This window comes from Triticum dicoccoides, chromosome 4A (genome assembly GCF_002162155.2).
Source record: "Triticum dicoccoides isolate Atlit2015 ecotype Zavitan chromosome 4A, WEW_v2.0, whole genome shotgun sequence".
In the NCBI taxonomy this organism is placed as follows: Eukaryota; Viridiplantae; Streptophyta; class Magnoliopsida; order Poales; family Poaceae; genus Triticum; species Triticum dicoccoides.
This window is the reverse complement of record NC_041386.1, coordinates 40,984,653-40,996,823: the sequence shown is the minus strand read 5'-3', so window position 1 is coordinate 40,996,823 and position 12,171 is coordinate 40,984,653. Positions and strand designations below refer to the sequence as shown.

The following is a 12,171-nucleotide window of genomic DNA, read 5'->3' as shown; positions in this document are numbered from 1 at the left end:
ACATCCTCTGGAGTGCAAGAAGTCTTTGTTCATGCAATCCTCGCAGGACACGCCTCCAGATGCCGGCTCCACCCAAGCTCAACTAATTAGCCAGAGTCGTCCAAAGCTGAGCCTGACAACACTAGGGGTGGTGCTCAGGGAGGGTCTGACAGACCCACCAGCACCTAAGCCCACCAAGAAGAAGCAGAGGAAGAGACCGGTGGCGAGAAAATCCAATAAAGCTGGCAATGTTGGTTCTAGCAGCAAGCCGCCTTCGACCAAGGTTGACCGTGTACCGATGAAACATGTGCCATTAATCCATGTCGCGGGAGATCCAATGGTACCGGCGAATGCATTAGCTGCCATAGAAGGGGATCTCAGGAGACTCCATGGCCATGTGCTTTCGACAGAGAGAAGCCTCCTCGCCTCGGATGATCCAGGATACCCACTTTATACGGTTCATGTGCCAAGCAGTTGCAAGATGTATGTCCACACATGCCCCGCGGACCTCTTCTTCCTAAGGTTTGATTACATCTTCCAGATGTTTCAAATGAGGACACTCGATTTTACGTTCGTCCGCCTGTATGCGCTGCACATGAACTACATCGCCAGGAGAGAGCAAATCACCGGTCTTGCGGTCGCGGACCCATACTACATGCATGAGGGCTTCTTGTCAATCAACGACGCCAACCGTCAATATGCAAGTCGGTACATTGAAGAATTCTTGGTCAGCAATAAGGACAAAGAAACGATTCTCCTACCTTATCATCCCAGGTAAGTCATCCGCGGATAGCACTATAACACATACATCCTTTCGTGCATTTCAATAGTTACTTTGCACGCATGGAGGCTAAACTTGATCGTGTATTCTGCACAGCGGGGGGTGTCGTGTCGTTCTCATTGTTCTTTACCCGCGTTACTCCCGCGCTCTATATTTGGACCCGTCGAAGAACATACAGAAGAAAGATTACACACACATAAAGTATGTTCTGGACAGAGCTATGCTGGGCTTCAGCATGCAGGGTGGCTACATCCAATGCAAAAAAAAAAAATAAGGTCGGGCTTTGTTTCAGCCACAAGACTGACTTCTGTTGCATCCAGCAACCGGCAAGAAGTGAGAATGATGGATTCTATGTCATCCATCTAATGATGGAGTACAGAAGGGATGTGCAATCACTTTGCATGAAATCTTCATCCGATACCCATATCCAGAGATTGGCCGAAGCCTTTGGAGCCGTGCCAGATAATCGACTTCGAAATGATTTCTACCGGATCCAACAGGAAATTGTGTCCATCATCATGAAAGATGTCCTCAAAGAGAATGGGATGTTCTACGGCGGCCCAATATCGCGAGCTGACGTCCGAACCCGCATTGCCCTACAGCGTCAGGACATGACGCCTTTCACTAAGCTTGGGTCCACCCTTCCGGATATGGACAGATGGGAAGAGTGCACTGCTTAAAAACAATGTGTCTGTTTAGTTACTTGTTACTTTCTGTACGACGAAACTTCGAATCTCTTAGTATGACGAAACTATTAGATGTATGGTGCCGCGCTCTAGTTAATTACTTTCGGTACGATGAAATTTGTTAACTATGTTTACTATATATGTTGCTTCTATTTCATAGCTATTTTGTTGAATTCGCTTCATGGTATATATATATATATATGTGCATCTCTGACAGGTATATAGATCAACGATGGCGAGGAAGTGGTATGTCGTGTATGTAGGGCATGTTCCGGGTGTGTATGATGAGTGGCCAGAGTGTCAGGCCCAAGTCTCTAGCTTCTCCGGCGGAAGCCAGAAAGGGTTTGATAGCAGAGCGGAAGCCGAAGCTAGTTACTTGAGATTCATAGCACAACAGGGGATTCAGAACCAGCGCCGCTGCAAAAACTACTACATAATACCGCTTTTGATCATCGTGATCGCTCTTATCTTCTATGCGGTCATATCATAGTCTACATAGATGATGAAACATGAGTATGTGACCATGTAGTTGCATGTATTGAGAACTTGGAATGACTTGTAACGCTATTTCGAGACATGTGTTCGACCATGATTGATGATGATGAGATATTTGAGACATGTCGAGACTTCTAATAACTTTGGCTCATCGATGACTCACTTGCTTTTCAATGAATATGCATGTTATTGTATAAACGGTGGATCTGTTTAATTGTGTACAGAGCCAAAACGCAAAAAAATACAAAAGTTAGCAGTGGCGTGGGGGTAAAGATTACCAGTAGCACTCAAGTAACAGTAGCACTGGCTAGCTCCACGCGCTGTAGATAAATATCAGTAGCGCTGGGTGGAAGCGCGCTACAACTACTTTAGCTACCAGTAGCTCTGGGTTAAACAAGCGCTACTGCTAAAAAATAGCTGTAGCGCCATAGCAGTAGCGCGCCTACCCTCGCTACTAATAGTAAAAAACAAGCGCTACTGGTAAGGGTTTTCCTAGTAGTGGTAGATGACGTTGCATAAGCTGATGAGCCGGAGATCCTTAATCCGGTTCGGGTTCTTGACCTTCGGGATGAACACAACCAGCGTATCGTTCCACCCTTCCGGCATCTCGGCCCCATTAAGAACTGCAAGCACTTCCTCAACAACTTTATCACCCATAAAGTGCCAATGTTGCTTGTACACAAGAGAGGGCATTCCATCGGGTCCAGGTGCTTTAAGGTTCCCAATATGATCCAACGTTGCCTTGACCTCCTCCCGAGTAAATTCAGCCTCCAATATGAGTCTCATGCCCTCTGTGACCCGTGGCTCAACTTTCTGAATGAGTTCATTTATCCTTGTACCCGCTGATGAGGTGAACAATTCCTGAAAAAGGAGCAAATATAGTTAGAAAGCCCTTCTCCCTCCTTCACCACCGATCCATCCTCCCTTCTTAACCCCTTCACTCTATTAGCCTTCCGTCTAGCATTTGCCACAACCATGAAATACTTCGTGCTTCTATTGCCATCTCGCAGCCAGGTAACATGTGATCGCTGCTTTGCTTTTATATTCTTCTTCACCTCTAACTCTTCCACAGCACACTGTAGCCTAGCCTCCTCCCTAATCTTCCTTTCTGACACCGGGGCACACATACACTTCTCCAGGTCACGTTTTGCTTTCTTTAGGCGGCCATCTAGCTCCCCCACAACTTCCTTGTGCCATTTTGTCATTCTCCCTGCAACACACCGAAGTGTGTAGGCCACATTTGTTGTCTCTCCCAGCATACCCTCCTCCCAAGCTCCTTGTATTTCAGCGCTACACCCCTCCTCCTTTAGCCACCACGCCTCGAACCGAAACCCCCTATCCCCACGGGCAGGCGTTCTCCCCTCTCCTCGAGTGCACACAACTACCGACCGATGATCCGAGTGGCGGGGTGGCCCATTGATCACAGTATAGTCTGAAAACATCTCACACCAAGCCGAGTTAGCCGTGGCACGGTCCAGCCTTTCACAAATGTAGTTGTGGATGTCCTTGCTGTGATTCCTCCAGGTATATTTATCCCCTGAGTAGCCAATGTCGCTAAGCTCTACCAAAGCTTCCCGGAAATTATCCATCATGACTTGTGGCCGTAACACTCCTCCAACCTTTTCATCATCCGAGAGGATTTCATTAAAGTCTCCTAGGCATAACCACGGCCTCCCATCCTAATGTTGTTGCCCCAAAAGTCTTAGGGTACGCCATGTATCTCTTCCGCTCCGTAACTGATTCACCATATACACCCGTTAACCTCCACATCCTTCCATCATCCTCCCGCACATCCACGTCTATATGTATCCTACCATACGATCTGAGCATCACATCTATCCCCCTTCGCCAGAACAACGCCACACCCCTACTTCTTCCTTCTGGGTTCCATGCTGTCATGCTCTCCGACCACTATAGTTATTCAAATGTTGGAGGCCTATGCTCAACTAACCATGAGCATGTTCTAATCTCTATACATAATGTCCTGGAGTACATCACAGAGGAATTCTTAATTTGGAAGGCATGGCTGCCTGGAAAAAAAATGCAAGTCCTTCCATTGGCTTATCATTCATAATTGCATCTTATACATAATGTCCTGGAGCACATCACAGAGGAATTCTTGATTATAAGTGATATCCATCTTGTCACAACACACCTGAACATGCTAGACACCTTATGATTGACCACTCATATGCAAAAGGAAGTTTGGGAACTTAGTGTAGTTGGATGGCTTGACTTGCACTCTTTATCTTTATTGTCCATGGTTAAGGAGTGGTTGTTTTTCGACCTACACTGCAATCTCCAAGACATAAGTCAAAGTAGTATCCCCTGTTATCACTATAATCACATGGACAATGTGGAAGGAGCGTGGTGGTTGGGTATTTCAAATGCTGAAAATAATCTACCGTCTTTGGTTAGGATTTTTTACCATCAAAGGATAAAGGTACCCTCTGGCACACAAAATCTCTTCCCTCAACTCTTGTGTTTCTCATTGAACTCCTTAACCCGTCTCATGACAATAAATATCTCTATATGGTTGTTTTGTAATATTGTTTGACAATACTTAGTGATAACATTAAACATTGGCATTGGCATCTCAACAACCTAGTCGGAAAAACTGAGTGGTGTCGAGTCTGGCTTGTCTCTGGGCCAAGCTCATGTTTTGTTTTACATCCGAAAAGATAACCGGGCTTCTGTTTTCAGGCATCCGGACCAAGCTTTTTAGCTTAATTATTGATTTTTTAGACCAAAATGCATGTGTCCAGACCGGGCTTCCAGGCTTGTCACCAGACCGGGCTTTTAGATAAAACGGTTTTGCTTGGTCTTCACCGACGAAGATTTTCAAGTGTCAAAGTAGATCCCTGACATTATCTCAAAAAAAAACTTAAAAAGGCAATTATTTTTCCAACCTATTTTTGCTCCGGTTTCTCCGTGGCCGTATTTTTCTGATCCAGATTCAACATCGTCTCACAGTCACCGATCAAACACAGGTTAACCGGTTTGGCCGGCGCGACGCACCCCTCCACCAGCGGCAAGCCGCCGGCGACGCCCCCGCACGCCGTGTTATAGGCCCGTCCCCGTACAAACGACACGACCTAGCCCCAAACCCACCCACGCCGCACAGAGAAGAAACAAAAATCCCGAGCCCACCACCACCGCCACCATACTCCCCTCCCTCCTCGCCACCGTCGGCTCCCTCGCCACAGGTACCGTCGCGGCCCTCGCGGCGGCTGCGGCGGGGGCGGCGGCGAACGCGGGCTCCTTCCCCCGCGCCCGCTCGGTGGGGTCGGCCGTCGTCGCGGCGGCCATGTCGACGGCCCGCGTCTACGCAGACGTGAACGTGCGCCGGCCCAGGGACTACTGGGACTACGAGGCCCTCTCCGTTCAATGGGGGTAAAAATAAAACCAGCGCCTCACTCTGCCCCTGTGTTTCTCTGTGCTATGATCTAGAGTAGAGTGATTATGCGGGAGGATCGCATCTAAAATTCACAGAACAACAATGTGTTACTGCTGGGGGATATATCGGTACATGTTGTGTTCGAAGGTGTATTATGATTTATGTTCAGTTGCAGAGGTTGGAACGGACTGGGTGGGTTGTTCTATTGCTTGATTGATCGGTGTATTATACAATGAGGAGCCATAGGAGTGAACTCTGGTTTGTAGGATTTGAAAACCTTTGGTCATCAGGCTGTGATCATTTTTTTAGGTGTCTGTCTGAGGTTCGATTGAAGCTGTTATTGAATACTCCGTCTGTAAAGAAATATATAAGAGCGTATAGATCACTGATGTAGTCATCTAAACGCTCTTTTATTTCTTTACAGAGGGAGTACTAGTGTACTACTGATGAGTGTTTTGCTATTTCAGGTCTTCTTACTATACTTGTTGTTTGAGCTGTTGTGCTTGTTAGAATTATGCCTTGAGTAGAGCATCCAGAGAACTCTATACCAGAAGACTAAAACACCTGCAAAATAGCATTGATGGAGGCCATTTAATATCTCTGTAGGAAGGTCGTTCTTAGCAAAACAGAATAGAGTTGCACCAACCAAAATGCTCAATTAGACAAATTCTATGAACGTTTAAACCATTGTCATATGACCCTCAATTGCTATCACAGTAGTGAATCCACTTTTGCTTACTGTTTCAAAATTTTGACATGTGTTGTCACCATTTTAGTTGGTGAATTTCGGAGTGAAAAACAGTAAATATATTTTGTATGGAATAAATATCTTGTTTCTTGTAACTATGTACTTAGTTTGATCAACTGATGGTTCTTCCCCATTCAGTGAGCAGGATGATTATGAGGTCGTGCGGAAAGTTGGCAGAGGGAAATACAGTGAAGTCTTTGAAGGGATTAATGTAACAAACGATGAGCGATGCATCATTAAAATCCTCAAGCCTGTTAAGAAAAAGAAGGTATCCTTGTTTACTTTGAAGGTCTGCTATTATATTACAGCTGAGAGCCTGAGAACATCAATACATGGCGTAATTCGATGGTTACGTACTCTGCATTTCGTACTTCTCTAACTATGGTTTCCTCCTTGGCTAGTCTACTGAAAAGTTTCACCCTGATCGTGTTTAATGCCATTTCTACAATTTTCAGCTTGCAGCTGATAGGTACAACCGTACAATTAACTAGCTGGTCAAGGGATCTTATGCCTCTTCATCCATTTCAATCCATAACTCACATCTTGTGACTAAACACTTGCACCATATGATGCAACTAACCAGTTCGAAACCTTCTAATTTTGTGACCGTTAGAGATCAGTTTAGCATCAGCTCTGTTATTTAGTCTTCATGCCCTTTTCAGCTGACAAGTTTTGCCTGTTTCTTGAAGTGCGTGATGTCACTCTTGCTCATTTGTTGGCTATGCACCTTCTGCTGCATTAAACTCTATTTACCTGCCCATCGCGTCCTTTGTGCTATCCAAATATGTGATTTTTTTTCTATGCAGATAAAGAGGGAAATAAAAATTCTCCAGAACCTTTGTGGTGGTCCAAATATTATTAAGCTTCTTAATGTCGTCAGAGACCAGCAATCAAAAATTCCAAGTTTGGTATTTGAATATGTAAACAGCACAGATTTCAAAGTCCTCTATCCAACATTTACAGACTATGATATCCGGTTCTATATTTATGAACTTCTTAAGGTACACCTTGTTATTTTATTTAATCATCATTGGATGAAGTGTTGAATCTGTATCACATCTAGCAGATAATAAAGTTGTGATATATTTATGTGGTTGTACACATCTAACAGTCTAACACTGCTTTGAGCTAAATCTTTCCTGTAATGCATTTTACTGCAATGATTTTGTAGTTGCACGTCTTGTTATTTTATTATGAGAGTTTCAGTTGTTTTCCATGCATATGTTCCTTGTGAGGCTGACCCATGGGTGGTGCTTATCGATTGTTACATGTGGTCAACATCAATTGCTGATGGTGAATTATCTGGTTTGGTCCTCGTATATTGGTTAGAAACATGGAGGATAGGGTTGAGGATTTGGCTACAATAAATATGTGCAGAAACTGTAGAAGTATAATGTAGTGTCTCTAGCATGGTATGTCTAAGGCCGTAATACTGAATGTCTAGTACTTTGAATGTGAGGCTGAGCACAACAGTAAAACTTATTTCCTGCATGGCTTGTCTGGCATGTATACTTACTTACTAACTTACTAAGCCTTTTGTCCCAAACAAGTTGGGGTAGGCTAGATATGAAACCCTTTCACGAGGACTTCCCAGGAGGTCACCCATCATAGTACTACTCTCGCCCAAATGGGTCTCATACCCAAAGGACTGGCTAGTTTTTACGTTGGCTCACCAAGCCTATCACAACCCTTAGATATGAAACCCTTTCACGAGGACTTCCCAGGAGGTCACCCATCCTAGTACTACTCTCACTCAAATGGGTTTCATACCCATGGGACTGGCTAGTTTTTACGTTAAGCCTATCACAACCCTCCTCCTTTACCCAGGCTTGGGACCGGCTATGCCTAGAAGACATAGGCGGAGTTCTTGTCTGGCATGTATACTCTCTCAAATTGTTGATCGCCGTTCTGTTTTTTGTTGGATATGACGTGCCAGGTGTCTTACAAATTCTGTTATTTTTTCCTAGAGAAAATTAGCTTATAAGGGCACTACAATTTTCAGCTACATCTTTAATTAAAATAAGTGCAAATATGTCTCCAGTTCCTTGGCAAAAAGACTTGTCGCAGTGGTAGTAGATAGCCAAACCAGTGAATTGTGTTAGCGATAATTTCATAGTAACTTTTTTCAATATGCTTATGCTAATTTAGTTTTCATTTGATAAGTTAACAAACTTTGTTTGCTTCTTGTTGGAGTACAGTAAGATAACTGGCTCATTTTCACTTTGTCTCTGTAAATGAAACTAAGTATTTTAGTTTGTTGTAACTTGTAAATATAGGATCACCCACTGTGCTATTTTTTTGGTTAGTTGCTCACATTACATGTTCTGGACTTGTACCCCTAGGATTTTCAATCTTATAGGACATTTTAATGGGTTGTATTTCTTACCTAGTAAATTAATCTCCATCATTTTCTTGTTGTTTTACTGATTGCCAGCCTGCTCACATTTCAGGCATTGGATTACTGTCATTCCCAAGGAATTATGCATCGTGATGTCAAGCCTCACAATGTTATGATTGACCACGAGCTTCGCAAGCTTCGCTTGATTGATTGGGGACTTGCTGAGTTTTACTTTCCTGAGAAGGAGTACAATGTTCGTGTTGCTTCGAGGCAAGTTGATAAAATATAACACTTTGTAGCTCTGGTCATTTTTAGCAATGCGGTATCCAAGTTTCATATGTAATTATATGTAGGCATCTCTTGGTTTGATCATTAGTTCCCTGTATCAGGTTCTAGTTTCTATTCAAGAATGCTCATTGTGCATGTTTTGTAAGAAATATATACCTTACACAACAAATCATTCTGCCATCCGTCATTCCCTTGTTTTCAGGAGATCTGTGCTACTTAATTTGGCAGAGTTGCTGTTTGTTTCCAAATTTTGAATCCCCTTCTGATCTAGCAAAATCATCATGTCAAAATTTGCTGTTTTGATGGACTAGAGTTATGCATATTTGAGTAGTAAGGTTAGCGAACTTCATCAGAGTCAGATGGATGTATAAACTCTTATGTCTGAGCTTGTAGATATTTTGACTGGAGTTTTTTCTTTATTCAGGTATTTTAAGGGGCCTGAATTGCTTGTTGATTTCCAAGGGTATGACTACTCTTTGGATATGTGGAGCCTTGGCTGTATGTTTGCTGGAATGGTGTGTTTCCTTCCTGTGATCTGTAAACATTACAATGAAATTTACAAAGACCTTGCTTCTGTGAACTACTAATGATTGAATAATTAGACGTCAATTATGATTTATTTGTTGTTCTGCATGCAGATATTCCGCAAGGAACCATTCTTCTATGGTCACGACAACCACGACCAGCTTTTCAAAATAGCCAAGGTTTGCCATTGTCACAATTGTCTTGTATTTGCTCACAGAGCCGTGTGCATGCATGCTATGCCTGAGCATAATGCATATGTGAACATCATCTTTCCTTTTTCGGTTGAAGGTATCGTAGCCAGTAACAAGTTTGTTTTTTACTTGTGAGCAGGTTCTAGGTACAGATGAACTTAATGCTTATTTGGTAAAATACAGAATTGTGCTTGATCCTCAGCTAGAGGCACTGATTGGGAGGTAACTCCCACTACTCTAAACATCTTATTCATATGGTGTAACTATAACAAATTTTGCATCAGAAAACAACCGTTTTCTTGATTTACATGCACGCTATTGCTTAACACAGGCATAACAGGAAACCTTGGTCTAAGTTTGTGAATGCTGAAAATAGGCATCTCGTGTCCGAAGAGGTTATATATTTCCCCTGTTTTCCCCGTCCATCTGTCATTTCTCAATGCCCTGTCTAATTGCTGCGATACCCTATGCAGGCCATCGACTTTCTTGATAAACTTCTTCGCTTTGACCATCAAGATAGGCTTACAGCCGAAGAAGCCATGGTTTGTTTCTGCACCTATCCGTTCATAATAATTTGAGATGCAAATAGTGTGCTAACCAACTTGTTAACCTGGAGTCAGCTTATACGATGGTGTGTCCACAAGTATTATCCTTGGACAATATATGACACGTTCCTTTTGATCCCACCGCAGGCGCATGAGTACTTCCATCAGGTGAGGGCAGCAGAAAACAGCAGGGGGAGAACGTAGCCAAGAGCCCAAGAGAGCCAAGAGAATTGAGACGCGAAAGCTGCTTCTGTTGAACAGTCGTGGAATTAGATCCATCTAGCATTGAATTGATGCAGAAGTTGATTACTTGACCTGATGGTTGGGATGCTGTCATGAATCTCTGATTGGCTCCTGAAATTTTCTTTATTTTCTTTATTACTTGGAAGTTTAAACCGCGAGTCTACAAAACAGACAGGCTACGCGTTGTCATGACTTGATGATTAGTTTTTATGCAACTAAAAGTTCTTGATATTACCCCTCAAAAAGAGGTTCTTGATATTATGTTTTTGTTAGGATTCTGGGCTTAATTTGAGGGACTGTTAAAAAAATGTTTGTGACGTTTCAAAAACATGATCACACAACTTTTAAGAAAATGTTCGTACCAAATAAAAACTTATATGTGTTTCAAAAAATGTTTGTGACATTTTTAGAAATATTATGCAATGTAAAAAATATGTGCTTAATTAAAAAAACAAAAAAAAATCTGTGGTGGTTTTTATCGTTTTTTGTTTTTCTGTGTTTCTATAATTTCTTTCTTTTGCTTTTCCTTTTTTATTCACTATTTTTCTTCTTTTTTTGTGTGTTTCTTTATCAGTCTACTTTGTTTTTTTTCTTTATTCAAATACATGTCAAGTTTTTCAATACATGTTGTATATTTTTCATATATACATGTAACATTCTTTTATATACATTGAACACTTTTCAAATAAATGATTAACATTTTTACAAAAACATGTTTGCAACATTTTCTTTGACCAAATGTTAAACATTTTCAATACACGTTGAATATTTTTTTTGAATGGGACCAAACATTTAAAAAAATCACAAACATATTTTTTGAAATGCTTGAACAATGTTTTATAGGTTACAAAGTTTTTTTTGAATGGTATGATTTTTATATATTGTATACGCATTTTAAATGTCACATAATTTTTTCTGGAATGTGTGAACATTTTGTAAATGGCGCGTACATTTTTTATATTGCATAATAATAAATTGTCATGAATATTTTTTGGAACACGTGAATTTTGAATATGAAAAACACTTCTTAAAAGTTATGTGAACAATTTTTGTATTGAGTAAACATTTTAAATGGCACAAACATATTCTGAAAATGCATGAACATTTTTTAAATGTCACCGTCATTTTATCTGAATGCTATCAATATTTGTTGAAGTTACGCAAACATATTTTTAACACTGCATGAACATTTTTCATTAAACGTGTGATGAACTCTTTTAGTTTATATATAGTTTTCATTTAAGTTGTTCTAAGCAATTTCGTAAATTTAAATGAAAGTAATCTTTAATATCTAAAAAGAATCTAAGGTTCCTTTTCCTACTAGACGGACCGCATTCTGCCCACCTTTGTCCATCCACCCCACCTTTTTTCCCTGATTGACAAGTGACGATTCGATTCAATCATCATAATTACATGACCCGATGGGGCACACGCGTCACACTTTCCCTTAAAAATCGAAATCACCATAATTACATGCGCCAATGGGAGTTTAACCTTCCCTTAAAAATCGCAATCACCATAATTACATGCGCCAATGGGTGTCACACCTTCCCTTAAAGAATCGCAATCACCATAATTACATGTGTCAATGGGCGTCACACCTTGCCTTAAAATCATGTCAGATATCACTTACACGAAAATCACGTCGCAAAACGTTGCCATTGATCCGCTACCTCTGATGCTGCAGAAACGAAGCCTTACGTGCCGGAACGACACAGCCTGGATGCCGCCACCGATGTAGCCGATGTCGCCGTCACACGCCTCGACCGCATGCCTGGACGGCATGGCGAATCTCTGCTTGTAAGTGTTGTTTCTTTCATTTGATCGGATTCTTCTCTCCCCGTGTATGCATGCCATGACGTAAATGCATCCGCTCGATCTTTGCTTCTAGACTGGGTCATCGTCAACGTGTTGCTGGCTAGCCTTGGTCTGCATGAGGCTGTTGCTCGTTCTTC

At 41.9% G+C, this 12,171-nt stretch overlaps 1 protein-coding gene across 1 annotated transcript; it reads left to right on the top strand.

Moving 5' to 3' along the window:
* The first annotated feature begins 4,969 nt into the window (after window positions 1–4,969).
* LOC119284858 (casein kinase II subunit alpha-2-like) lies at window positions 4,970–10,474 on the top strand. Its single transcript, XM_037564025.1, has 10 exons — window positions 4,970–5,334; window positions 6,225–6,354; window positions 6,893–7,087; window positions 8,537–8,694; window positions 9,137–9,227; window positions 9,351–9,416; window positions 9,568–9,650; window positions 9,760–9,823; window positions 9,902–9,970; window positions 10,121–10,474. The coding sequence occupies exons 1-10, from the start codon at window positions 5,249–5,251 to the stop codon at window positions 10,175–10,177; spliced, it is 999 nt and encodes a 332-aa protein (XP_037419922.1). The 5' UTR covers window positions 4,970–5,248; the 3' UTR covers window positions 10,178–10,474.
* Window positions 10,475–12,171: the final 1,697 nt, after the last annotated feature.

Excerpts from the sequence above, each read along its gene's own strand:
- LOC119284858 (XM_037564025.1), top strand. The coding sequence starts at position 5,249 with ATGTCGACGGCCCGCGTCTACGCAGACGTGAACGTGCGCCGGCCCAGG. Across the intron at positions 7,088-8,536 it reads ATATTTATGAACTTCTTAAG|GCATTGGATTACTGTCATTC; the intron begins GTACACCTTGTT and ends CTCACATTTCAG. Across the intron at positions 9,824-9,901 it reads GGCATCTCGTGTCCGAAGAG|GCCATCGACTTTCTTGATAA; the intron begins GTTATATATTTC and ends TACCCTATGCAG.